At 41.4% G+C, this 27,958-nt stretch overlaps 2 protein-coding genes and 1 long non-coding RNA gene across 7 annotated transcripts; 2 read left to right on the top strand and 1 right to left on the bottom strand.

Moving 5' to 3' along the window:
• The first annotated feature begins 376 nt into the window (after nt 1-376).
• LOC310675979 (galactosylgalactosylxylosylprotein 3-beta-glucuronosyltransferase 1-like) lies at nt 377-7,498 on the top strand. Of its 2 annotated transcripts, XR_014510335.1 has the most exons (5): nt 377-760; nt 920-1,455; nt 1,859-2,155; nt 3,252-3,397; nt 7,352-7,498. XR_014510335.1 is itself a non-coding variant. In XM_083437221.1 (4 exons), the coding sequence occupies exons 1-4, from the start codon at nt 649-651 to the stop codon at nt 3,336-3,338; spliced, it is 1,032 nt and encodes a 343-aa protein (XP_083293347.1). In that variant the 5' UTR covers nt 377-648; the 3' UTR covers nt 3,339-4,262. The 2 variants fall into 2 exon arrangements, 1 of the variants encoding a protein (XP_083293347.1); XM_083437221.1 differs by lacking the exon at nt 7,352-7,498 and having other exon boundaries at nt 3,252-4,262.
• Nucleotides 7,499-9,636: 2,138 nt separating this feature from the next.
• On the bottom strand, nt 9,637-12,236 carry LOC310676014. Its single transcript, XR_014510352.1, has 2 exons — nt 12,132-12,236; nt 9,637-9,814 (listed from the first exon to the last, which is right to left on the bottom strand). It is a non-coding gene; the product is annotated as an uncharacterized lncRNA (long non-coding RNA).
• Nucleotides 11,309-27,588, top strand: LOC310675973 (beta-1,4-galactosyltransferase 3-like). 4 transcript variants are annotated; one of them, XM_083437194.1, is made up of 7 exons: nt 11,309-11,575; nt 15,858-16,342; nt 21,838-22,073; nt 23,019-23,209; nt 24,204-24,326; nt 26,063-26,167; nt 26,929-27,588. In XM_083437194.1, exons 2-7 carry the CDS (start codon nt 16,090-16,092, stop codon nt 27,095-27,097), a joined length of 1,077 nt encoding a protein of 358 aa, XP_083293320.1. In that variant the 5' UTR covers nt 11,309-11,575; nt 15,858-16,089; the 3' UTR covers nt 27,098-27,588. The 4 variants fall into 4 exon arrangements, with proteins under 4 accessions (XP_083293320.1, XP_083293322.1, XP_083293323.1 ...); XM_083437196.1 differs by having other exon boundaries at nt 11,566-11,650; XM_083437197.1 differs by lacking the exon at nt 11,309-11,575 and adding an exon at nt 11,583-11,783.
• The last annotated feature ends 370 nt before the right edge of the window (nt 27,589-27,958 follow it).

The raw sequence follows: 27,958 nt of genomic DNA, 5'->3' as shown, positions 1-27,958 counted from the left end.
AATCGCTGCTATTCCTTTTAGAAATTTAGAACCACTTCTAATTTGTTCTAGCAGTTTTGTCATGAATTTCCAAATGTGTAAAATGTTTCAGTATGCCAAACTGGCTGGTCTGGTGTACAGGATAAGAGAAAACGAAGATAAGTAAAAAAAGAGGAATGGATAATGTTTCTTGAATATTTTAAGAACCAGTATAAACGAATACATAGCTTAGCAGGACTTTAGTAAATCTAGCAGAGTTGAAATAGAGTGTTTAATAGATAACAAATTGGATGATTAAAAAGATGTGGATTACGCAGAGTAGTAGAAAAGCAAAGGAACCAGGATAAGGGTGGAAGGGAAGTCATATGGTATATGTATACATGTTGTATTTGGAACAGGGAGAGGGAAGGGGCTAAGTATGCTCCCTGTTCCTGTTTTTGAAAATGCAAATGAAATAATAAATGGGGGGGGGGGACTGTAATACAATATGATATTTATGTATATAAGTAATGCTGTTATTCCGACCAGTATATAATTATTAACAAGTCATTATAATTTTACAAGTGCGTTCCAGGTATCATTATATTTATCCATACACTTTCATAACTCGCCCCGCTACTTTGTTCTGAAATGTAGGGAGATGCCCAGGCAGTGGGACATCTCTGCAGCATGCTGAGGAGACGTAACCTACTCACTACACTTCTGATTGTGTTGCCATGGGGGCTTCTTCTTACCCTGTTGCATCAGTACCCAACTACCCACTACCTCAACCTTCTGAGAAGTAAGTGCACCAAGCCCAGCCTTACAAAGAGCTTCTTTTTACCCCATTGCAATTACAGTGCTCGGGGATAATTAAAATACAAATGTGAATGTGATGAAGGTCTTGGTGGCACTGCAGTGGGTGTTTTATGATTTATTCTCTCTATTCGGCTTGCCTTAGAGGAAACAGATGAAAACGTGAAGGCCAAATCTCTCTTCAATAATAACACACCACTCACGAGGGAGAATGGACTCTCATCATGTGCTCAGCAGCCGGCTGTTGGGGCAGCTCCAAAAGTAATCGAGAGCTATGTGTACTCCAGGCATCCCCCATGGTCAGAGGCTCTGCCTGCCATCTTTGTGATCACCCCTACCTACAGCCGGCCAGTGCAGAAGGCTGAGCTGACCCGTCTGGCCAATACTTTCCTCCACGTGCAGAACCTCCACTGGGTGGTGGTGGAAGATGCTCCCAGAAGGACCAACCTAGTATCCAATCTGCTGGAGAAGATAGGGATCAATTTTACGCACCTGAACGTTGAGACTCCTAAGAGTCTGAAGAACCCTTTCTGGTTCCCATCTCAAAAAGCAAGGGGCACGTTGCAGAGGAATCTTGGACTGCATTGGTTGAGGGAGAATTTCAACACCACACCACCACCAGAGGGTGTGGTCTACTTTGCTGATGATGACAACACCTACAGCCTAGAGATCTTTGAAGAGGTATGAGACTCGAGTTTAGGGTGGTTTCATCTTTGGGATCCATGATTGAGGCACATTGGTTGAGTGCATTGCCTAGCCATAGTGGACAGTGTTATTGGGGTGGATAGGAAGAGGTGCCAAGCCGATGACAAAGGAGAGGTGCTGGAGCTCAGTGGTAGAGCACTTGTCCTAGCCTTGGGTGCATACCCTCATTGGATTCAATGGGATTTATTTCCAAGTAGACATGGTTAGGATTGTGCTGTTTGTGCTACCATTTTTTACAACGCTATTGCTGTGCCCATTAACCTGTCGGGCTTTTCAGAAGGTGGGTGCATAGAAGGGAAGTCGGAGGCATCAAAGTGGAACACTTGAGGAATTCTCAGAGGAACGGCCATCACAATTTTGTTTTCTTTCTGACAAGCAGATGCGCTACACAAAGAAGGTGTCCGTCTGGCCAGTCGCCTTTGCTGGGGGCCTCAGGTACGAGTCCCTAAAGCTGAGCCCGGCAGGCAAAGTGGTGGGCTGGAAGGTCGCATACGACCCTAACCGGCCCTTTGCCATCGACATGGCTGGCTTTGCCGTCAGCCTCAGACTGATCCTGGAGAAGCCTCAGGCCACTTTCAAGCTGAACGGAGTGAAAGGAGGTTACCAAGAAACTAGCCTGCTGAAGGATCTGGTTACGATGGATGAACTGGAGCCCAGAGCCGCCAACTGCACAAAGGTTAGCATGGCCAAAATGTTTGTGCAACAGCCTTCCCACACACCCCGCCATCCACTTCCACCATGGAAGGTGCCTCTCATTTGAGATTATGTAGGCCAAAGGTGGATTTGGGGGAGAGCGTCCAGTTGTGTTGCATTGGGCACAGAGCTTCTGGGGTACCGCAGATGGTGCCGTAACTATGACATCCAACGGAAGGCGGGGGGGGGGGGAGAGGACTGGATTTTGGCGTCACCCACAGGGGTGCCACTGAAATTTGAGACACCAAGGTCTGCCACTGGGTAGGCACCCACTGCTGAGTGTTTCCAGCATGTTTTAGCATCTGACTGCAATGAACATTAAAGTTTTACGATATTTTAGGAAATGTCTTATGGCTCAACATTCTGTGGCTACAGAGCGTGCTTAGTCTTCATTTGGGTTGTTCCCAAACACTGGGGTTCCGCCAAGCCCTCCGTTCCCGCTCCCTCTTGTGCAAATATGGGGGTTGTTTGGTTACAAAGGGGTCAGTGCTCATGGAATTGTTCGTTGGTTTGTTTCATATTCTGCTTGATTGTAAAAAAATAAAATAAAAACCCACCTCAAAGCAGTTTACAGAATGATAAGCAATAAAATAAAATTACAAGCCTAATTTAAGTACACAGTTAAAAAACTAAAACAGATTAAAATTACCTCAACTCAGATGAATCCCACATTAGTAGGAGTGATTGTTATTTAATTGGGGTGTTGTTGTTTTTGTTTGTTTCATCTTTTAAAAGGGAAGGTTTTTGCTTTGTTTTGTGTTTTGTTTTAATTATTTACTTGGTGTTTTTATCTCATACTTTATTCTGTGAACCACCCAGAGATCTTGTGACAAAGGGCAGAATATACATTTAATTCATTAATTCATTAATAGAAAGAGCAGTATCAACATGCCCTTCCAACAAGGCTTGCAACTCCTATCGATGTATACATGTTCCAGAGATTCTTCTCTTCAGACAGTATAGTTCTGTTCAGATGTATATGTTCCAGAGGCTTCATGGGTGGCTGCCATGCATATTTGCCAATATTTGCCTTCAGGTTCAGCCATGACATCCTAATAAGGTGCACATTCTCTCCGTAGGTCTTGGTTTGGCACACGAGGACGGAAAAGCCAGGACTGGGTAATGAAGGCAAATACGGATTCACAGATCCAAGGGTGGAGGTGTAATCGGGAAATCAATAAGAAGACAAAAAGAGACAATGCAATGCATCTTAAGTTATTAAATGGTATGATGTATTTTTGTTGTTGCCGATTCTCTCATCTACTTCAAGACTGATTCAAAGAGAAATTATATTTCAAGAATATATGTGGGGGAGGAATGCTGATACCTCCTTCAGATATCCACAATCCTTTGCACAAACTTAATTTCAAGCTCTGTTGAAGATTGTATTTAGCTGCGTTTAGGAAAAAAATGCACTGGTTTAATTTCTGAGGCAGATGCGTGAAAATGAGAAAGACAGACCTTTGGCTGTGAAGATAGCTTCATGCATGGTGCTTAGTCAGTCTAACATTGTCATTTCCCTCACCCACCCTGCTCTGCAGCTAAGCTCAGATGATACTCAGAATAGCTACCGTACCCTTGGCATGCTTCAATGGAGACAGTTGTAGCTTTTAAAAAGCTATCAAGTCAACTTTTAGTTCAAGAAGACCAATAAATAAATAAATCTGCATTTAAAAAGGAAACCTGTGACCTTGATAAGAACTTCAGTTTGGATTGAGAAAACTATGCCTGTTTAATTGGGATTTGAAAGGATGGGAAGGATGAAAACAAAGCAGTCTAAAAAGGAACTTAACAGTGAAACCTATGCACCTTTCCCCAGAAATTTAATAAGCATGCACAGGGTTGCAGCCTATTTAATATATAGTACCATTTTAGATCTGGAGGGACGTGGTTTAAATAGAGGATGGACCATTGTCTTAACTCCACAACAACCTAATACAAACAATAGTATATCTGCTTCATTTTATTAGCATAATCACTTTTAGGGACTCTGGAGCCACACCCTTTTAATCAAAGTCAGCTTTTATTTCAGCACTACTGTTTAGCCATTCAAAGCCCTATTCAGACATTCAAAAGAATGTTTGTTGTTTAGTCGTGTCCGACTCTTCATGACCCCATGGACCACAGCACGCCAGGCACTCCTGTCTTCCACTGCCTCCCGCAGTTTGGTCAAACTTATGTTCGTAGCTTCAAGAACACTGTCCAACCATCTCGTCCTCTGCCATCCCCTCCTCCTTGTGCTCTCAATCTTTCCCAACATCAGGGTCTTTTCCAAGGAGTCTTCTCTTCTCATGAGGAGCCAAAGTATCGGAGCCTCAGCTTCAGAATACCACCCAATTTTTGTGCAGTTTTGTGATTTCTCCCATTCCCCACTAGGTTTACGGAGCTGAAGTCAGTGGGATTCTAGGCAAAATGTTTGTTTATTTATTAAAGTATTTGGAACCCACTACCAGTGCAGTTTACAAATTTATAACACAGTACCTCTCCACACACTTACAATTTAAAACCTGGAAAATAAAGGAAAAGGTCTTGAGTACATGGAATGAGCTGAGACTCAAATGCTCATACTAATGAAACCAGTATAGAGCTATTATGAAGGCTGACTGGGAACCTGACTATAATGACTGTGACTGGACGCTTACAAGGTGATGGTAGAAGAGGTCCAGATTAGATCTGATAGTGGTAGTTCAGCATGTTTATTTCCAGAATATCCGCAATTAATTAGCAAGGGGTGAGCAGGCTGAAGATTCACTTCAACAGATGGAGAGAATTTCACAGACATGAACAACTTAGATCTTATGATCCTAATCAGGGGATTCAGCTAGACTGGTGAAAAACAAGTGATTTATATGTGTTGTATGTGCAAAGCGAGTGGCACTGTTGGCCTAGGGCCCACTGAGCCTAGGGCTTGCCAATCAGAAGGTTGGCAGTTCGAATCCCTGCGACAGGGTGAACTCCCATTGCTCATTCCCAGCTCCTGCCAACCAAGCAGTTCAAAAGCAAGTCAAAGTGCAAGTAGATAAATAGGTACCGTTCTGGCAGGAAGATAAACAGCATTTATGTATGCTGCTCTGGTTTCACCGGAAGTGGCTTAGTCATGCTGGGCACATGACCTGGAAAAACTGTCTGTGGACAAACATCGGCTCCCTCGTTCAGTAAAGCGAGATGAGCACCACAACCCCAGAGTCGTTTGTGACTAGACTTAACTGTCAGGTGTCCTCAGATGGATTAATGGCAAAATATTATAAAAAATTAAGTAACAACTGGTAAATCCATTCAAAGATCTGATGAATGAGATTAAAAATATTAAGGGAGTATATACATCAAGATCAGGTAGGATTGCTTCCAGGTAGACAAATGAAAGAGAATATAAGAAATATTTTGAATGTAATAGAATACCTGGAGGTAAAAAATGAAAAGAAAGCAGCAATGATATTTATAGATGCTGAAAAAGCTTTTGATAATGTTTATTGGGATTTCATGAAAAAATTGCTTGAAGAAATTAATTGTGGATCTAAATTTTTTAAAGGAATAGAAGCAATATATTCAGAACAAGAGGCCAAGCTAATTGTAAATCAGGTGATAACAGAGGAGCACAAGATGCAAAAAGGAACTAGACAAGGATGCCCGCCGTCACCACTGTTGTTCATTCTGGTTCTGGAAGTACTTGCAAGAAATATAATATAAGAGCAGATAAAGAGATTATAGGTGTAAAAACTGGAAAAAGTGAATTTAAATTGAAAGCATATGCTGATGACTTAGTAATTACGGTGGAGGATCCAAAAAATTCTCTTCCTAGAATGATAGAAAAGATTCAAGAATTTGGGGAAGTGGCAGGATTTAAATTAAATAAAAATAAAACTAAGCTATTAGTAAAATGAAGAAGAGAAAAGGGAGCCGAAGCAAAGTATTGAGATAGAAATCCATAAAAAAGTAAAATACTTAGGGATATGGTTAACAGCAAGAAATATAAATGTGTATAAAGACGATTGTGAAAAAGTGTGGTCTGAGATAAAAAGGAATTTAGAAATATGGAGTAGAATGAACCTCTCCCTACTAGGAAAAATAGCAACGATAAAAATGAATGTATTGCCAGAAATGCTCTTTCTCTTTCAGACAGTCCCAGTAATGGTGAAAGATGACTGCCTCAAAAAATGGCAAAAGGATATTTCTAAGTTTGGGGGGGGGGGCAAAAGGCCAAGGATTAAACATAAGATACTTACAGATATAAAAGAAAGAGGTGGGTTTGCCCTCCCAGACCTTAAATTGTACTATGAGGCTGTGTGTTTGGTCTGGATTAGGGACTGACTGGATAACTAGAAAAGGAAGAGGCATTAGATTTGGAAGGCCATGATAATAGATTTGGATGGCATGCATATTTATGGTATGGGAAAGGAAAAGTTCACAAAGGGTTTTATAATCATATAATTAGGAGATCATTAATGAGGGTGTGGGAGAGATATAAGGATCTATTAGAGCAAAACCCCCCCTGGTGGCTATCACCAACTGAAGCTTCGTTGCTCAAACCGCTTGGTAAAAAGGGGAAATGGCTTACATACAGAGATTTGCTGAACGATCAAGAAGGAAAATGGAAATCAAAAGTTTATGAGGAAATAAAAGACCATTTTCAGAGTTGGTTACATTACAGACAACTACATGAGATGTACAAGGAAGACAACAAGAAAGGGTTTAGTTATACAACTTCTAGATTTCAAAAGGAAGTGATAGAAGAAGTAGTGAAGCTGTTGAGAAAAGCATATAGTATTTTGCTAGAATGGGAAACAAAAGATGAGGAGGTCAAGTCGGTTATGATCAAGTGGACACAAGATATAGGACATAATATACAATTTGAGGACTGGGGAAAATTGTAGAAAGTAAATCTGAAATTTACATATTGTTCTCTTTTCAAAGAAAATTACATGAAAATGATGTATAGATGGTATGTTACACCAGTACAGATAGCAAAAATGTACAAAACCGGGTCAAACACATGTTGGAAATGTAAAGAAAAAGAAGGGACTTTCTATAATATGTGGTGGGAATGTAGAGAAATGAATATTTTTTGGGAAGTGATATACAATGAACTGAAAGAAATGGTTAAAAACCAGAAGCATTTCTGTTAGGGATTCTAGGACAAGACCTGCCAAGAAAAATAAAGAATTTATGTATGCCACAACAGCGGCAAGAGTCTTGATAGCATAAGGATGGAAGAATGAGGAAATCCCAACGAAAGAACAGTGGCAAGAAAAATTGATGAGTTATGCAGAACTGGCTAAATTGACATACAAACTGCAGGACAAGGACAACTGTGACTTTAAGGAAGAATGGGAGCTTTTCACATCTAAAAAGAAAACAAAATGAACTGGACTCCTTGGAAGGGTTCAAATAAACATACACAAATTTATTGGTTGATAACATGATAGATGGATAACGTAAGGATATGTATAATTTTATAACATGCAGAAAATAATATGTGCTGAGAAATCAGAGAGAGGAGCTGAGGGAAGTCTTGGGGGGGTTAGACGGGGGTGGGAAAAAGGGGGAAAATATTGAATATGATATGTTTTGATAGTTTGTATGTTGAAGTTGTTAATAAAAATATTTTTTTAAAAAACAAAACACCAAACTATCAGGGGTCCTTTACCTTTACTTTTATGTGCGATATAACAGTGTACCACCAGATGGCAATGTGGGGTCCCATTTATTTCTGTACCTGTTTTCCCTGTTTAAATTTACAACGCGTTTAACTGAAATGCTTCTTTGATGTGTCTAGGTCCAGCACAGTACTTATTTATTATTACTATTTGTTAGGGCTGCCATACGCCCTAACAAGGAAAGAAATGAAACTGGATTCAGGAAGCAGTGTCTGCAGTGATACTGCTGATAAACATCAGGCAATAGGAAAAAGGAAGCAAACCACAGAGATGCTGTCAACATGTTTTGAGGCTTTGCCAGGTCTGTTCAACCTTCTGCAGCTGCTCCTGCTGTCACCCACTGTTGTATCTGGAGCTTTAATCCTAGAATAACAGGCAGGTAGGTCTTTAGAATGTAGTAATCTGATTGGTCGTGGGAGCCGTCCAACCTAGCTCCATAAGGGAAGTTTGAACCAGCCTATCAGGTGTGACCTGGGGTGTGAACAAAGGATATATAGCCAGGCAAGCACTGACAGACACACCCAATGACTGACAGTTTTTATTACAAACTGATATAAACTCCACAAAACTGAAGGTTTTCTCAGAGTACATTTCACCCACCCAGCTGCCCGCCTTCCAATTTCCATGTTTTGTACCCCCAGGCCCTCACACACCCACAAAAGGTATAAAGAAATGGTGTCACACAGAAGCAAAGGAATCCGAACATTCCCCTCTCCTGACAAAAACAAAAACACCCTACCTTTGTTCACCCACCACTCTGAAGGCCTCAAACACACATATGCACACCAACATCTGATTCTTTGGACATGATTTCCCAAAATTATGCAACATCAACCGCAGAGGCTTCCTAGCTTAAAGTGCAACGTTTTGTCCATTTGACAACACTGTTTTTATATTGGCATAGCATTTGGGAGAGCCTTAATGGATATTAATTACATTTAACGAAGGCTGGATTTCTCTGAAAACCAAAACAGGATCAAAACATTTTTGTGTGTGTTCACATTGGAGTAACAGGGGCATTTGCTTTAGGCCATGTTTGTTTGTTCAGCCTCCAATCTTTCTATTTACATGGGCTAAGATGGAAACCATCTGAGTCTGACTCTTCTTGGCTGACAGTTCCTGGGGACCAATAAAAAGGGGGTTATTGCTTGCAACAAATGTTCCCGTTTGCTTCAATGTTTGATTAAGCAGTCTGAAGCTAGGTCGTTCTGTGTAGAAGAGCACCTTGAGAATTGTGTGCTATCCACCTGTCTAGACTGCCGATTACAGCTATCTAGAAATGGCCATGTTTTATTAAAAAGTTAGTTATGAGGATTCATGCAGGTTCTTCATGCTTCTTCATTACACAAGTTTCTTGGTTTTGAGGTGCACCCATCAAAGAACAGCAGGGGATTTATGACCAAGAGTCAAATTAGCAGTGAAGCTGTCTGGGGCTGCAAGTTTGTGCCCTCACTCTACTTTTACTTTAAAAATAAAAGCATTCAGCTCTTATGGATGAAAAGAAGTACTACTTAAAAATTGGTGGTGGTGGTGGCAGCCCAAACTTATTCTTGTTCCTCATCCACCCACAGCAAGTTCCACTGATTTCATGGTGCTTAGTCCTACAATGTGTGCATTACATCCTGTGGCTTAAAAAACAAAGTATGTGGCTTGATCTGCCCGTCTATTTGTAAATGAATGATTGCTGTTAAAGCAGAGTAGAATGAGGTAATACACTTGTCATTTGAATCAGCATTTTGCCCAATGCCAGTTTCTCATTTGCATTGCAAAACAGTTGCAAGTCAAATTTCAGGCTCATGTGGAAAGGTGATTGATTTGGCTATTTAATTTTTTTTATTAAGTTTCAACATTTTTTAAAGAAATACAATAAAAACACCATTCCGTCTTTTCTCTTATTTTTGTTGACTTCCCACCTCCTTTTCCATGGGGTTCTTGTTTCTCTCCTTCTGCTGCACCCTTTCTTCTTGATTTGCATCGTCACGTAGCTCCTATTCAAAAGTTATTTGGTGTAGAAAGAATGGCACAGTTTCAGATAGAATGGAGAGATGCCTACACACACAAATCTTTATGCGCAGAGGCTTATTTTGGACATTAAAATGAATTCATGTAGACTGCCCCTCCCTTTGGTGCTGGCGCAGTAGTAACAGTGTCAGAATAGATCCAAGGAGACCAAGGCTCAAATCACCACTCACCCATCAGACACACCGGGAGAATTTGAGCTAGTCACCAACTTTTCTCAGCCCACCTTATAGGATGGGCTGTGAGGATAAAAATGGAGGGGGAGGAATGATGCATTGAATGCTACCTTGAGATCCTTGGAGAATGTGTGGAGTATATTTTCTACACAGAACAATATCTGAAAAGATGTTCCCTGTCTTATGGCTACTGTTCCATTACCTTACACATCTCCCGAGAGACCTTCCTATAATGCAGACCCTCTTCTCTGGATAAACTACCCTTCTCCATTCTCTTAAACTTTGCTTTCAGAATGCTGCTTTGCTTCAACGGCAGCAGACCTTCTAAATTGGACTGAGTATTGGGATCTAGCTTGAAAATGTATCTGTAAAATGTTCTGGTGAAGGATTTGATCGAGCACAGACTACCCTTCTTTCTGACAGACTCAGACCTGCTTTGCGTCAGTAAGTTTACTGTGCCATGTGCAGTCTCTGTGGCCTTGGGCTAACCTAGCAGATCTGTCTCATTCCTGAATACAGCACTTAGGTCCCAAAATCCAAAGGTTGGTGGTGTAAATTAGAACTAGCAAAACTGGTGAGATGGTGGAATCAACCCAAAGAGGTTTAAGACAGCAATATATTAAGCTTGAACCTACCAAATAAAGCCACATTTTAAAAATTAACTGGTAAACTTGGTTTTAATAATTGATAGTGATGATATTTAAAAATGTCTATAAATGTAGTGGAAGCTGACAGCTACATCTACTCGTCATTCTGATGCTTTTGCTGCTTCTCAACTTTTCCTTTTAATGTAAAGGCACAAAATGAATTGTTATGTTTCTGCTATGAAATGTCGATACTCTCACACTGTAACAGCCCCGAGAGCTGTGTCACTTATATCTCTTATGTTTTGCAACACACAACGAAAGTTGCAAAACGGGGCAGCCAATATAATGTGGAGCCTATGGGGAGGGGAAATGGCTTTTAAGGGCCTTTTGCATCTGAGGCTTTTTAGATAAGAAGGGGGTGGGGACAGGTATGTGGCTTGAATGTGATATAAAATTATGTATGAGGTGCAGAAGGTGGATAGGGAGAGATCAGCCTTTGCTCCTATCCAGCAGAGCTCTTCCGTCCACTTTGACACTGTGCTGCTGCTTTTGTATTAAATATTATTTTCTTCTCAGATTTTAATCTCTTCCCTGCTCTTGAGAGAACGAGAGGGAAGGATTCGCTTGAAGAGGAGTCAGTTCTGCGAGCGCGCGCGCGGGGGGGGCGGGGGCGGGAGAGAGAGAGAGAGAGCGAGCGAGAGAGAGAGAGAGCGAGACTCCATCTGACAGGCGCCGATTCCTTCTCCGTAGACTACAGCAAGGCAGGAGCCTTAGTGGACTCCGATTCCCAGCATGCAACGCTAACCCCACCGAGAGGGCCTAGGCGTCACGTTGCATCTCGGGAGCTGTAGTCCTAGAAACCCTTGTTATGCAAAAAAACACGGGGATGAAGGGAGGAGGTGGGCGGGTCCCGACGACAGCCCTCTGGACGGAAGTGTTGCACACGCGCGTTCTCTCAGGCGGGCAGGTGAGCAGCCCCATCTCTCGCCCTCGGCGGCAGCGGCGGCACCTGTTCGCTCGTCAGGCTTCTCTGAGAAGCGGGGTGGGTTGGGGGGGGGAAGGGAACGGGGCTTCGTGTGAACCGTCAAGAGGTGGCGGGTTGGGGCCGGGAACCCAAGCAGGCCGGGGGCTGGGGAAGAAGTCAAGACATATAAAGTTGCCCTTTGTCCCGTAGAGTGAGCTAAGCGACTCTCCAAAGTCTCATCGACTGCAGCCTTTAAAATAATAATTAAAAAATACTTGCATAAACAAGCAAACGGGCAGATAGGGGTGAGGGACGGTCGCCTAATACCGGCACCGAAAGCTAAATCGAGGGGTTTTCGCTTCGCCCTCGGTCTCCACACACAAACACGGAGTAGCTTTTCTTAACTCGGGTCTTGCTGGGTGTGAAACATTTCAAGGCGCGGGATTCAGCCCTGGATTTGGGCTGCGGGGCGAATTGTAAGGCGATGATGGGACTTTGCGCTTCATCTTTTAAGGGGTGGTTTTTTGGGGGGTTGGGGTGGGGGTTAAGTTAAATTTACCCCGCCTCTGCCAGCGCTGCTGTGTCCGCTTCTCAACCCTTCTTTTCCACCCTCACCCCCCGCGGTTGTTTTCTCCTCAGAGGAAAAATGCGAAACGTCACAGTTCTGGTTGGCAATAATAATGATAATAAAGGAGTCCAAACTGTCATACGCTGACTTAATCCCTCTCAGACACACATTGTGGGGATAACAGGCTGTGTTACTGGTCTTGGTACTCGATTTTTAAAAATGGCATAGCCAGGATTTTTGCTAATGGGGGCTGACTTTTGTAAGGGTGGGGGACTTCAGATTTGTATTGATTTTGATTAATTTGGCTATGCCCATGTTTGTGAGAAATAAATTAATAAGGGGTTCCCCCACTGCCACACACACACGTAGAAGAAGATCCGAGTTGCAAAAGCCCTGTGAGGGGTTCGCTATTTAAAAGCAGCTTTAGTCACTTTTTAAGGACTCACAAAGCAGTGTACTAACAGGGTCAAGGCAGGATGTCATGATGAAATAGCCACCATAGCAAGCATACAGGTTAGAAGAAAATCCTTCCTGCCCCACCGGCTAGAGGATTACTGATTCACTGCTATGGTAAAATCCCGAGGTTCTCAGTTGTGTTCAATAGGAAGCTCTCACTCAGCTTTACCCGGGCCTAATGGAAGATCTAAAAATGGCTTCCAGTGCGAATGCGCAAGCTCCCTGTCTTGCACAATACTGTAGATCACTGGTAGGCAAACTAAGGCCTGGGGGCTGGATCTGGCCCAATCGCCTTCTAAATCCGGCCCGTGGACGGTCCGGGAATCAGCGTGTTTTTACATGAGTAGAATGTGTCCTTTTATTTAAAATGCATCTCTGGGTGATTTGTGGGCCTGCCTGGTGTTTTTACATGAGTAGAATGTTTGCTTTTATTTGAAATGCATTTCTGGGTTATTTGTGGGGCATAGGAATTCATTCATATCCCCCTCCCCCCAAAAAAATAGTCCGGCCCCCCCACAAGGTCTGAGGGACGGTGGACCGGCCCCCTGCTAAAAAGGTTTGCTGATCCCTGCTGTAGATTGATTGCTGGTCTCTCCTCTTATTTCTCTATTTTGCCTTCCGTTGGCACAGTTCAGGGGCTTGCTTGACCCTCTTCTGAAGCTTCATTCCCCCCCCCCCCCCCCAGGCACCACATTATGGCGGGACTGCTAAGGACACTTAGAAGCGCCACTTCTGAGAGAAAAATATGCTCAAGACTGCTCTGTGTGGGTAGAGGTAGAGGTGGGAAGCCAACTTCTTACCCCTTGTGATTTTCTCCTATCTCTCCGCCCCCCCCCCACCACTTTACATTTTCTGTCAGTAGAAAGTTTATTCCATTCTGTTGTAGAGTGTAGGCCAGGGGTCAGCAAACTTTTCCAACAGGGGGCCGGCTCACTCAGACCTTCTGGGGGGCTGGACCATATTTTGAAAAAAAAATATGAACAAATTTCTATGAAAAAGGTGAGATGGCAGGGCTCTTTTACCTCCTTTTAAGATGTCCCCACCAATCCTGCTGGTTCTCAGCGGTTGTGAAAAGTCTCTGCATATGGTTGAAAGTCTTTGTGTCGATCTGTCTGATTTCCTCCCTACCCCCATGTTCCATGACTGACTCCTGATATTAAAAACAGTATCTGGGGTTCAGGCATGAGATATTCTAATAGTGTGCTATACTGTTCTATAAGATCAACTGAGTATTTCCCCTGTGCTTCAAGGACACTGCGTTCTGGATTTTGAAAACCCTGAGAGTCAAAGACCATTTGAAAGAACAGTCATTCTCGTTTCAGTGACCTAGGACATGTTTGAGTGCCAGATCAAATTACATTCAACTTTCCCTGTCTGGTTGAAAGAACACCTGTTCTCAGATGAATGGAGAGCGTCAACCAGCTAGCAGTGAACCACACTGAAACTCTTGCACTACTGGGATTATATTCAAGTAGTTCAAAACACCCAGCTGCCATAATAATTCATATAACAGCAAGAAAGGCCATAAAGTACAATTGCTTAGCCAATAAAAATGACAATATGTGAGAACAGCAATGAGAAAATACAGTGGTACCTCGGATTAAGTACTTAATTCGTTCCGGCGGTCCGTACTTAACCTGAAACTGTTCTTAACCTGAAGCCCCACTTTAGCTAATGGGGCCTCCTGCTGCTGTCATGCCGCCGGAGCACAATTTCTGTTCTCATCCTGAAGCAAAGTTCTTAACCTGAAGCACTATTTCTGGGTTAGCGGAGTCTGTAACCTGAAGCGTATGTAACCTGAAGCGTATGTAACCCAAGGTACCACTGTATATTATTAATAATTCTTTTTTTTCTTCCGGATGAGGACAACAGTTTACTTAAAACACATTTTGTAATGGTTTTATGTAGAACAATCTATTTTACTGTTAGAAAATGCTAATTCCTGTGAGCACTCATGCAAGGTGTGCTCACTGTTTTCATTGTTGTTGCAAGTTTATCTTGATACCCAAATATGCTGCCAGTCCTTAATATTGTGAGTATGCAGTGCGGTTTCTTCCCAAGTAATACATTTTGTTTGTTTGTTTACTACAACATTTGTAATTTCTATTTTCAAGTTTTATTTGCCTGTGTCCCAGGTGGTAAAAATTAAGACACCTGTGTTTTAAGTAGCATAGGGTGCTGCAGTCTGCCTCTCATTCACTTGCTAGTACTGTACAGTATTGGTTATATTTGCTTGTACAAAAGTAAGTGTCCAGTCATATACTGCATTTATGTGCACTTTGCAAAATGGGCTGTTCTTCTGAATAAGTATACATAGCATTGCTTTGTAAAATTAAGAAAAATGCCAAATAAGTATAATATTATGCTAATTAAGTGTTAAATTGTGTATTTTGTATTGTTAAAGCAGCAAAACAAATTTAGGTTTGATAAATAATTAAGTATTGAATATATTTGAATTTCTCACTGAATTGGAAGCCTGGGCTTCACAGTTTCTAAAATTTTAAATCTAGACAAACACACTGACTGACTTATGCTTAGCTGCCAAAGAATGTTGAGTCTCAGTTGGAAAAGAGAAACATAAAACTTAGGGTTGGGAGGAGAAATAGTTTATTCTGATTCCTGAAAGAGGGCCTGGCCAACTGACTAGAACCCTGAATAGGAGTACAATATTGCTTTAGATCCTATTGTATTATATGGAATAATTATGCTTGGGTTAATCTTTCTCCTGAAACAAGAATTTCAGTAATGTAAAGAAAATTTATTAGCTAATAAACCAGAATTTAATCTGAAGTGTGGAGATCAGCGTTTGGAAACTGTTCGACTCCACAGTGGCAAGTGGGAAACAGGTGATTATAGATTGCCTCCAATAAATGTTCATACATTTATATAAATTAAATACGTAAATGAATTGAAAGTCACAGCCCTCCCACTTTGCTTCTGCTGTCAGCCCTTTTATCTATCTAACTCAGTTTCATCAAGCTGCCTTTCATTCACTTGCTAGTACAGTATTGGCTTGTATTTGCTTGTACAAGCTGAACTGGTGACTGTTCTCTAAGCTTCTGGCAGAGGGCTTTCATAGTCATGTTACCTGAGCTGCTTTTGACCGGAGACACCAGATGAACCTGGGACCACCTAACACGGAAGAGGTCAAACAATTGTTAAAAACAGTATTCCTAGTTATAGTTTATATGCCATTATATCCAGTTAGAAGTCAAATGTATTGTTAGCACCTTTTCATTGTTTTTCTCATTTTAATTGCAGATTGAATAATAGAAGAATGGATAAAGATGCATAGAAGATGTTTAAAATCTAAGATGTTTGATCTGCAATGATAATATAGGTTGCATTATGTCCTGTGAGAACTTTGGGCATTTTCCAAAGATGCTAGCTCCCTTATTCAGCTGCCCGTCGAGAACATTTACTGTTCCATTGCACTGTACCCATGAAGTTAAAATGTCGGTGTGTCTTGAAGAATTAAGTGTTTAGCCTAAGTATGGCTTTTGGAAAGAAAATGTCCCTTTCTCGAGTAGAAAACCCCTGCTTTCTGCTTTTTTTGATAATCTTTCAAGCCATATTCATCTTGATCCTGTACCGAGGCAGCAATTCAACTGTATATCGGACTTCTTTTCCGCTACCTCGCCCATTGGACTATTCAAAAACAGAGGATGTCTATACAAATCTCAGTTTGTTCACTCCTGCTCCTGATAAGGCAAATATGCGGTACTGCACTGAGTCACCAATATTGGGTATGTATTGTTGCAGGTTGATGTTGGTAATGCATCCTAATGATTTGAGTTGCACATGAAAGCTGTATCTGGCTGTGATCCTAACTCGCACTTAGGAGCAGCAGGGCTGCATGAAGTAGTGGAGCCACCATCTCTTCCATTTCCTGGTTGTACTGCTCAGGGATAAGGAGGGATACACACAGTAAAATTTCCAGTTTTCACTGTGCCAGCTCCTGGCTGGTGTTGCAGAGGGGCCTGGATCAGGCCCATTGGTAGTAGCTGGACTGACTAAGGCTCCATAAGAACCTCAGCTGGGTGCAGTGGGATCTACCTTGTTCACAGAGCACACCCCACACTGCCAGGACTGGGTAGAGGGAAACCTGCTGCATTCTATCTCTTCACTTAAGCTGATTGGGTTTTAGGATTGCTTTACCTGTATGTGGGATAGTTATTATACTGGGACCAATGTGTGAAAGCATCTTTTGTAGTAGCATTAATTTCAAATATTATATCATTCTTTCAGAATATAGAATTTTGAGGGGAAATTACACCTGTTGGCTTGTATTTTCTAGTGCTGGAATCCAGGATATCCATTAAACAATGTATGTGCTTCCTTTTTTTGAGTCAACAAACAGCATCATAAAAACCTGTAGCTATATCAACTACTTTTGTTTCTGTCCTTGACTGGCTGGGTCTTTGTTATGTGTCTTTGTTATGTGTTTGATAAATGGTTGGTTTGTTGTGCTAAGAGAACCTTGGCTACTACAGGAAACATTGATTTGATATTGGATGACCTTCCAGTGGACCCATGTGTTTGAGCTGTTTGACTGTGGAACAGTCTCCCTCTGGAGGTTGCAGACTCTCCTTCTTTGGAGGATTTTAAGCGGAGGTTGGGTGGTCATCTGCCATGGATGCTTTAGCTGAGATTCCTGCATTGCAGGGGGTTGGACTAGATGACCCTTGGGTCTCTTCCAACTCTATGATTGTATGATAACACAATTTTCATATGCTAATTAGGTAATAAATCAGTAAAAGAAGTTTTGACTTTATCAGAAAGGCAGTACTGTACTGTGTGTATTTACTGCCCCCACACCAATTATGCATTACTAATGAAAGTAAGGCAGTTTACTTCAGGAGTGATTTCAGTTTTATATCCTCAAAATGCAGGCGCAAAAGCAGACAAATTTATATTCAGGCATTTCAAGCTATGCCTGGTTTAGCAACTGTTCCCTTCTTCCAGGTGATAGCTGTATGCTACAGGGGCAGTCAATGATCTGACTTTCTGCATAACTTGGGTTTTGATGAGATGTGATTTTGGTTTCCCAGGTCTTCCAAATATTCATACTCACACATCTGCCATACAACAGCAGATACACAACTTTGGCTTTGTATTGCTTTGGCTTTGTTTTTAATATTTAATGCTGTGCAGTTTTTAACATTTGATTGGGAGCCGCCCATAGTGGCTGGGGAAACTCAGCCAGATGGGCAGGGTATAAATAAATTATTATTATTATTATTATTATTATTATTATTATTATTATGCTACCTCATGAGCAAAGCTCCATTGGTGTACTGTATCTTAATCTCATCTGACAAATGTTGCCCAACACTTGGACTTTTTATACATAAGGCATTTGAGACTCAGTCCACATTAGTCTGACAGGAGATTTTGATTGTCCTTTTAACTTTTTGCCTTTGTTGTTGAAATTTCAGAAACCCTATGGCTAGTGAACTTGCTTTTGTATTTTGGGTTGTAGGATTGTGTTCTTTTTGCATTATTTCCTATATTAATCTTCCATTGGAAGCAGTTGCTTTTGCTATAAGTAAAGGTAAAGGTACCCCTTCCCGTACAGGCCAGTCGTGTCCGACTCTGGGGTTGTGCGCCCATCTCACTTAAGAGGCCGGGGGCCAGCGCTGTACGGAGACACTTCCGGGTCACGTGGCCAGCGTGACGAAGCTGCTCTGGCGAGCCAGCACCAGCGCAGCACACGGAAACGCCGTTTACCTTCCCACTATAAAGCGGTACCTATTTATCTACTTGCACTCAAGAGTGCTTTCGAACTGCTAGGTGGGCAGGAGCTGGGACCGAACGACGGGAGCTCACCCCGCCGCGGGGATTTGAACCGCCGACCATATGATTTTTTTGAGGTTTTACCCACAGCGCCACCCGCGTCCTTTGCTATAAGTAGCTATCCTTTTTAACAATTGCTGTTCATCTTAAGATGGTTTTCAGTGTGCTAGATATTAGCATCCAGTACCTCTTATCTTGCATGTTGCTATTTTTAAAAACTTAATCTTTTTCAGTAACTACTTCTGAATAACTGCCTGACTCTGGATTTGCGCTTGCATTATCTGCTCCAATGCTCCAATGACTGTTTTTCTTACTGCTGTACTGGTTTTGACATAAGGCCAAACCATAGTTTAGCACAGGGGTAGGGAACTGGCTCTTGTGCTTGCATTGTCTATTCCAATGCCTGTTTTTCTTACTGCTGGACTGGTTTTGACATAATGCTCGCCATAGTCTAACACAGGAGTAGGGAACAGGATCTGGTTGACAGGCCAATTCCTTGTTTTCCCACCCAACTCTGGCAGGCCTCTCGGCTGTCCATCACCCAACATCACTATGATTTCAGTTGACCAATTTGTTTTTTGCAGCAAAGTCATCACCCTTGGCTTGTGTTTTTTCCACATGATGGCGAGTTCAGAATTGTTTATTACTGTTTTCGAATAATCTCCAGCTTGCTGTGTCATCCAAACCCAAATTGTGTTTAATCTTAACTATGGTTAGCAAAAGCATGCTGACCTGGACTCAAACTCCCATCAGTCCCAGTCCTCCCATCAGATATGACCTGAGTTGTGGTTCAGCAACATTTGGATGACTATAAGTTCCCCATTTCTTCTCTCTTCTCATTACATTCCGATCAAGCCGATATTATAAGGTGAAATGAGTGGGAGTTGTGATGGTACTATATCCTAGGCAGCGTTCATTTGGTTTTGATAAAGCTTGTGTAAATCATTCTGTGCGGCAGTGGCAATATCAGCAAATAGGAGCCAGACAAAGTATAGTTGCCATTCTGTGACTCCTGATGGGAAAGCAGTAGATTTGCAGTAATGAAATTCACACACTTGAAAAAGTGACACTGTCAATCTTTCAGCCCTTGTCTAGGAAAAAAAAGTAATAGCTGACTCAATCCAAATAGTGTAGTCAGGTTGTGGAAGAGATGGTGTTCTTTGCTTTTGTATGCAGTAAATGTCTAGGGTCCTCATTAGTAGTGAGAAGAAATAACTTCATTTCCATATTCTTGAAGGGTAAGGTTTGTAATAGGCTGTGCTGCTTTTTGAGAAGATGAGTTTACCTATGATTGAATCATCAGTATAATCTGCTTAGTTACCAATGAAGTCTTCTGCACCAACCATGGCCATAACCAATTCTGGATTGTAGTGTGGTGCAGGCTGTTCCTTTGCACAGGACGCTGAGCTGAGGGGGCGCAAAATAATAATAATGATAATAAAACCTATATTTATACAGGCACCAACTGAGAAGATCCATTTTAAAAGTAACAGCACTAAAAGGAATTATTGTGAAGAGAAGGAATATTGGGTGTGGGGTGCCAAATTCTGTCCTTGCCCAGGACACCATATTACAAAAGTCCTCCTCTGCCATTAATATTACTGAGAACTGTAATTGCCTTTTCCCCTTGAATCAGCAGATCTGATCCCTCCTAGTTTAGAGAGTTTGTTGGAAGCTGCCCAGAGTGGCTGGGGCAACCCACTCAGATGGGCACGGGATTATTGTTATTATTATTTGGTATGTTAACTTTAATTTTATATGCCTTAAGTAAGTGTGGTTTGACTTCCTATGCTCTCCTCCTACCCTTTCCCTTCCCATGAAGCCAAATGAATATCTTGAACCTTTTAATCCTTGTTCTGCATAACTTATTCTTATTTTCCAGACCATTCTAATTACAGTGGTACCTCAGGTTACATATGCTTCAGGTTACATACGCTTCAGGTTACAGTCTCTGCTAACCCAGAAATAGTGCTTCAGGTTAAGAACTTTGCTTCAGGATGAGAACAGAAATCATGCTGTATGTGATTTATTCAGCTGTTAAAAGAGATCAGCAAACAGTGTGGCCAGGTGTTGTTACTCGCAGTGCTTGTCCCAGTGTGGTCTGTCTCCTGTGGATGCATGAAGGAAGTCACACAGTACAGTGGAACCTCAGGTTAAGAACTTAATTTGTTCTGGAGGTCCGTTTTTAACCTGAAACTGTTCTTAACCTAAGGTACCACTTTAGCTATTGGGGCCTCCCGCTACCGCCGCCACACTATTTCTGTTCTCATCCTGAAGCAACGTTCTTAACCCGAGGGACTATTTCTGGGTTAGCAGAGTCTGTAACCTGAAGTGTCTGTAACCTGAGGTACCACTGTATGCTCTTCTTGTTTTCCATTTCTTCCTTGTACAGGTGCAATCATTGGATCTGCTTGAGTTAAAGGAACCAACGTTTGTTCTATACAGGATTAGAGTATGGGGATACTCTAGTCTGCAGTAAATCCATTCCTCCTTCACTCTAAACCAGCTTATATATGCAATTTAGTTGTAGTGTCCTTGCTGTGCTGGTGCAATGTCATATTCAACTGCGTGCTGGCATAGCAATTGGTGTTCCCTTGGCATAAGAAGGATCAGTCCCTCAGAATAGTAAATAGAGTTGGTCAATGTATAGCTTTATACCAGCCTCTGGTTTCAAGGCTGCTATTGATTGTGAAAATGGAACACTTTTAATTTAAAAATGTTAATTGAAGCGCTATGACCCCACTGACCCAAGGAAGCTGCATTGTATACTTAATAGCTCTTGCTGTTTAAAGACAAATTAAGTACTGATTCCACAATTAAATATATTTTCTGTGAAGTACTTATATAAAAACATGCTGGAATTTAAAAACCACCTAGAGTTTGTAAGAAAGCAGTTGACTAGCTTCTTATTGCAAGGGATTGGCTGATTTGTGCCTGTCCCTAATTGATTTTGCGTTCTAACATAATGGCCTTGTTTGGATGAGCCTTGGGATCATGCACTCATCCTTGCACAAGTGCAAAGAAGCATTCATTTTAAACTACCAGCAGCTTGCTGGGGGCATCTAAGCTCAGGCAAGCTGCAAATCAAATTGTACTCTTATGAAGCTTGCTTGCTTTAGTTTAGTTTAGCCATAGTTTAGGGTTTAGATGGAATGCTAAACCAGTTAATCTTAAATGGAAGTAGAAGCCTCTAATCTCCTCTGCATCCTTATCAGAGGAGAGGGGAAATGCACAGGCCTGAGGCTTGCAAAGGCTTGCTCTCCTAATGCTAATTAGTGGTTTAGTCAGTTATGTCTGAGCTCATCCAGAGCCTCCCACACTCATTCTTGTAAAAGAAAAATGTTTAAATCAGCACCTGTGCTCTACCAACCATCCTCGTATGAGACTTCATCTCCATGAATAACTTATTCTGAAACTCACCCACTTAACCCTTCTTCTCATACAGTTGGACCCTTAGCCGTCACATTTGACACACTACCCAGTGAAGAAATGATCATCAGCAAAAACCCATATGTCCAGTCAGGTGGTCACTACAGCCCTCCACATTGTGAGGCTCGCTACAAAACTGCTGTCATTGTGCCACACAAGAATCACGAGAAACACTTGCAGCACTTCCTCTATTATCTCCATCCCTTCCTTCAGCGTCAGCAGATTAACTACTGTATCTACTTGATTCATCAGGTAAGCCAAACCAAAGGCACACTGCAAATCTCTTTAACATGTTTTTTTTTAATAAAATGAGCTAACGCAAAGGTTGTCAGATAAGTACAGAATATGGGAGTGTGCCTGCAGTTTCGATATATGGCTGTCTATAAAGTGCTCCTCATAAAATCAAAATCTGCTTTATGTACAATCTTCTGTGGAGAAAAAAGTTGAAATGTCAAGGATGCTGCTGCTTTCTAAATTGCAAGTGGTTAATCTTCTAATCAGCCATGCTGCTTTTATGCCAGATGGAGTACATGCTATGAGTGCTGCTTAGTTCAAACTCTTCCTATGGATGTTTCTGTGAAAATAATGTGATCTGCTGGGGAGTTTAAAAAATAAAAAATAAAATCACATGTAAAGATCAGAAACAAAAGGGAAGTACTGAAGAGAAAGCCATTTGTGGAGGGGTTAATTAGTTGTTTTTCATTTCTAGGTGTGAATGTGTACAATTGATATCAGGCTTGATATCAGGCTTGTATGTTACAAATTTTGTGGTCATCACACTCATTATTAACCATGTAAACTTCACTTTACAGCTGTTAACATATTGCATGAAATTCCAGTCCTGAAATGCTGGCAGTCTTGGTCCAGTGATTATTAGCTCCATTTTGCTTCTTCCATTTCCTCAGATCCTCATTCTCCACTTACCTTTCTTCATGTTCTTCTTTACTTAATAGCTATTCTTCACCCTTATTTTAGCCTCCTTATCTCTCATCCCATAGTCCAGCTGCTTGTGTGAGGTGGCGATCCCTTCCTAACCACTAATTTTGTCTTTCCTCACAGTTGCTGGACTGCAAACTAGTTTCTTCAACCAAGCATGCCGAATATCTCAGTGTCACAAAAGCAACACAATATATTATGAGCACCCTCTAACCAATTCATCATTGTGTTCTAAGGCTGATTTTCGTTTTCTCTTTTCAGGCTGGAAGTGGCCCATTTAACCGAGCAAAGCTTCTTAACGTTGGAGTCCGCGAGGCCATGAAAGACGATGACTGGGACTGTCTGCTTCTGCATGATGTGGACCTCATTCCAGAGAATGATTATAATGTTTATGCCTGTGATGATTATTTCCCCAAACAACTGTCCACTGCTATTGACAAGTTATCCTACAGGTAATAAATATCCTAAGGAAAAGGTATACTAGGTCCATAAACCATAATATTACCATTGGCTGGGGGTGGGCAGGAGAGAGGAGAAGAAATGTAACACAAGTAGTACAAAAATGCAAATAGTACAAATGAAAATGAATTTATTAAATAATAATTGTTTAAAAATTATAAGGGTTAACACTGGGCCAAGTGCTTTGCAGTCAACCAGCAGTTTTGCAGGTTCTGGCAATTTCATTTTTTATGAAGCAATTGGATAGAATATGTCTCCTCCTTTTCCCCTTCTAACATTGTGTGCATATGGATTAGGGTACGGAGCATAAAACCTCACAGGTGATCTCCTGCATGCGCTTCTTTTGTATGGCACTTTGAACTTGGGATTGTAAGTCCCATTGAATTTATTTGCAATTTATTTTTATTTGAAAATACAACAAACCTTTAGAAAAAATGTGGCTGTGAGAAGCATACAATCAACAATAAAATGTTCTTCATAAAACAAGTAGAAAATACATTAGATAAGCCTAATACATCAACACAGCATCCTTCAGGAACGCCAATGAGTTTTAAGCAGGTGTGTAAGTGCCAATACTGCAAGTGCCTTCCTGGTGTTCATTGGAAGCACATTCCAAAGTGCTTTGCTTCTGTTGCAAGGAAAAACTGTTTTCTGGTATTTTCTTACTTCTAAGCATGCTTAAATCATGGCCTTAACATTGAGATGTAAGAGAGAAGAAACTTGGAAGGTATGTTTTTAAGCATACTGAAGTCTTTAACTTTTTCCAGAACTAATACTCCCTGTCTTCACAACACTTCTGGTACAGCATCAGGAGCACTAAACTTGCATGAATGTGAAAGTCATTGTGTCCTGATGCTCCATGTAGGACCAAAGAAAAATAAAGTATTCTAGTTTGTTGCACCAGACGCATGTACTCTTTGCTTTCCACAGTGCAGTGCAATATTTGTTTTTCTCGGTAAACTGATCTAGGTTTATTTTTCTTTGTAGTTTCCCATACTGGTCCTTTTTTGGTGGTGTAATTGCTTTGACCCCAGAGCATTACATGAAGATAAATGGGTTTCCAAATACCTTCTGGGACAAAGATGGTGAAGATGATGACATTGCTGAAAGGTACTCTTGAGGAACAGGCGTTGAAAAAGGTTGTGATAAATTCAAACGTAACAACAGTTAAGTTGTGCCTGCTTAAAAGAATGATGTGAGAGCTCTCCATCGCTCAATAGGACCTCTGTTCAGAAAGTGGTTGGTAATTACTTCATTTGATAGGTTGGATTTAAAGGTGCCCTTTTGCGTGTGGAATGTGTTTTCCATTCAAAGAAGCACTGTTTTGCACCTTTAGTTAGAAAAGTGTGAGAAAAGTTGGCTGAAATGGCAGAACATTTGAAAACCGTCCTCTGAAGGCTGCTGTTCCAAGGACAGGGCTCTACGGTGCAAGAATCTATAAACAAGCCTGAAGCTGCACTGCAGGGAGCAGGAATTTTCACTCTGTTGTTTGTTTGCTTTTAAATCCAAACTCCTTGTACCATGTGACAAGCTGCTTAGGGATTTCCAAAGCAGTTTATGATAAAGGGTAGAAGATTGCTGTCTGAGATAAAAGGGCACCCATACAAGCCTTTGCAGACAGTTATAAAAAGACTTTAGATTGGGATGTGTACAGGGGGCTGCAAGGTGACAAGGTGGTTTCTTACTGGGCGTTGAATTAAATGTCAGCCAGTTGCTAGTTTGAGCAAAGATCAGCCCTATCAAACATGAATGTGGCAAAGTCTTGTGAAATTTCTGTTCATCTTTCCCGGGCGTTTTTCTGTTCCCAAACACTGTTGACAGAATATAAAAATGTAAATGGAACACTTTGTTCTAACCGCTGTTCAAAGTAAAGGTGACTAACCTGTGGGCGGTATCCAGGCCTCCCCGCCCCATGTTTTGTGCCCCTCAAGATGTCCCCAAATTTGTTGATTTTTGTTGAAAGGCAGAATTATCCCCCCCCCATTTTTCTAGTTGTTAAAAATGTGTTAACATTGACTAACTCTAGTGTGATGCCAAATTGTTTTTGTGCCCTTCATGCTCCCTATTTGTCCATTTTATTGTTATTAATTACCATTCCTGAGGATCTCCTCCTGTGATTCTATGGTGCCTAATAATTGTTGTGAAACCAAAGACCCCCTTCTCTAATTCCTTCTTTAAAAAATTGTTAATGAATGATAAATAATTTAAAATAGTGCCGAATAGCAGATGGGAAAGTATTTTGGAATGTAGACTTGATAACTGCAGTTCTCACTTTGGCCCAGTGCATTTGAAGCAGAGAAATCTGACACAGCATCACCAGCCTGATAGGCTTTCATACTGGCCACTGAGGCCGTGAAGCCATTGTCAGCATATGTGGTTATATAAAGACAATGTTACTCATATGCCTTCCCCCCTTTCAAAAAAAGGAAAAACAATTTCTAGGGAACCGCATTGAAGCTCATCAGATTGAACTTCAAAGCATTGGTTTCCTAATCCTAACCCTGATACAGGGTGGAGGCTGGTGCTAAAATCTGTTGTTTCGGGTTTTGTGAGCCATTTTTGAGCAGAGGCAGAGCAATGCACCCAAGGTAGGACAAGAAAGAAAACGGCTGGCCTGATCTTATATAATTCCACCCACCAAGAGCAAATTATCCAGCCATCTTGTGTCTGTGTCACTGCTAGACAGAAAATAATTGACAATCATGAACCCTTAGAATATGCCAGTCCTAACCATTTCACCTTTGTTGCTGTCTGCCTTGATTTTGCCATTTTTATGGAGAAATGTTCTGAAATGCATGTACTTATGCTTGTAAATTAACATTTTCACCATCTCTTCACTTCAAAAGGATTGCTATCGCAGGAATGGGAATAGATCGCGTTCCACTTTATGTTGGGCATTACAAAATGATAGACTATGGACAAGCTGCTGAACGTGCACAGAACCTTAAAAGGTGAATACAGATTTTCTTTTTTCCATGACCGGTTTTATGTGCACTACACTTCCCAGCAGACAGGGCTTGTAACACATTGCATCAGCACCAGATCAAACCACACCTTCACCCTTGAGCCAGGATTTATATTTAAGTAGTAGAGACTTACAGTCTTTGGCACCTCAAATTCATTGTTTATCAATGCAACTACCAGCAGGATGGAGCAAAATATTTAAATATCTTATTGATAAACATCTCCCCAACAGCCAGAGTTGAGGCATTCCAGCAGCTCTACTGGAATGGAGATAAATGAACAGCAGAGGTGCCTATCAGCTACATCATCTGACACAGAAACTCTTCTCAGCCTTCGCTGTTGTGGCTGCTTTGAGCTGAGAGATACTGTATATGCTCAGAGGCACACCAAGCAGATTACTGGACTGCCCTCGGTTCATAGCACTCAGATAGATTGAAAACTATGCCGCTCTTTGGCTGCACCTGGCCTTTTTGGTATTGAAGGCTTTGCTTGTGAAGGCATTCAGTCTGCCACCAAATTTCCCGAAAGAGCCTCATGTGCTTAATAGCACATTCCTGGGTGAGGCACCTCCTACTTGGGAAGTTTTTCTTTGCAAGAATTCGCCTATCTATTCACGTTTCATAGCGCTAGAAAACTTCCTCTTCATCTCTGCTGAAAAACCTAGACCTGTAACATTGGTATCTGATGAGCATTTTTCTCTCTCTACTGTCCCTGCCTCACATAATTCCCCCTTTACTTTCCCCTCTAGGCCTGCTGAACTGAACACTAAAAAAACGTGGAGAGATGATGGGATGAATTCTTTGGAATACAAACTCTTGGGAAAGAAGAAGTATCGTCTGTATGTTAACATTACTGTGGATATTGGGGCTGCACCCGTCCTACCACCCGAGGGCAAAAGCAAAGGAAACAAAGCCTGACTCTGGCAGCATTGGACTCTTGCAGTGCTGGAGTTTGCTGGGTACAAAAGGATTGTGCGGTACGCAGACATGAAGATCCATTTTTAAAGCTTCTATTTACAAGTAAAATAATAATAAAGTCACCACGAATGAACACGCGAGTATTAAGTTTGTGTATTTTTGGAAAAGCATGCAGCCATTGTAAAGTGCGATGTCTACTGAACCCTGCACTCTTACTCACCTGCACAATTCTTGAAGAGCAAGTGTTAGATCTTATAACCAGTTACACTGTGATGTGGATACTTGACATTACTGTATCCTCTTAACCGTATGAATGTAACGTAAATTTATGTGTTTGTTCTATTTTTAGACATCTTTGGCATTATAAATTCTGTTCCCTTGCACCAGTGTTAATGCTTTAAGGTGGCAGTTAAGTATTAAATGTGTTTCAAAGTGTTAATTTTGTAAAAGTTTATTTTTCAATGAATTTAAATAAACTGCACTGAGTATTAGCGTTTTGTCTCAGCTGCAATCATTACCTGCTTTTCTGAAGGATCATCTCTCTCCTTAGAGGCTTTGCATTGCTCCAGAGGGTTCTGATATACAGTACACGGCAAGGGAAAACTATAGCCAATGAGTTATTTGCCTCCTTCCCATATAAAAGAGCACATGGTCATTTTACAGTATGGCATGGGTGTTAGGAGCTAACTCCCTAGTTCACATTCCTCCCTAAAGCAATTCCATCTTAAACGGAGATAAATGATAGTGAGGTGTGAGAGTGGCCAAGGTTTGCACCCCGCGTGCACTTTTGTTGTAAAAATTAAGACACCTGCTTCTAGGTGTATGTAGCTCTGTTGCGCTTGGCTATATTCATAGAATCCT

This window comes from Podarcis tiliguerta, assembly GCF_965153285.1.
Source record: "Podarcis tiliguerta genome assembly, chromosome: 4".
Lineage (NCBI taxonomy): Eukaryota > Metazoa > Chordata > Lepidosauria > Squamata > Lacertidae > Podarcis > Podarcis tiliguerta.
Note: the sequence above shows the minus strand (reverse complement) of the source record. Positions and strands in the feature narration are given on the sequence as shown.

Bases quoted from the DNA above. Each gene is read 5' to 3' on its own strand.
- LOC310675979 (XM_083437221.1), top strand. From the start codon at position 649: ATGCTGAGGAGACGTAACCTACTCACTACACTTCTGATTGTGTTGCCA. The intron at 1,456-1,858 runs GTATGAGACTCG...TCTGACAAGCAG, and splicing joins GCCTAGAGATCTTTGAAGAG to ATGCGCTACACAAAGAAGGT. The intron at 2,156-3,251 runs GTTAGCATGGCC...TTCTCTCCGTAG, and splicing joins GAGCCGCCAACTGCACAAAG to GTCTTGGTTTGGCACACGAG.
- LOC310675973 (XM_083437194.1), top strand. From the start codon at position 16,090: ATGGCTTTTGGAAAGAAAATGTCCCTTTCTCGAGTAGAAAACCCCTGC. The intron at 16,343-21,837 runs GTATGTATTGTT...CTTCTCATACAG, and splicing joins CACTGAGTCACCAATATTGG to TTGGACCCTTAGCCGTCACA. The intron at 23,210-24,203 runs GTAATAAATATC...TTTTCTTTGTAG, and splicing joins ATTGACAAGTTATCCTACAG to TTTCCCATACTGGTCCTTTT.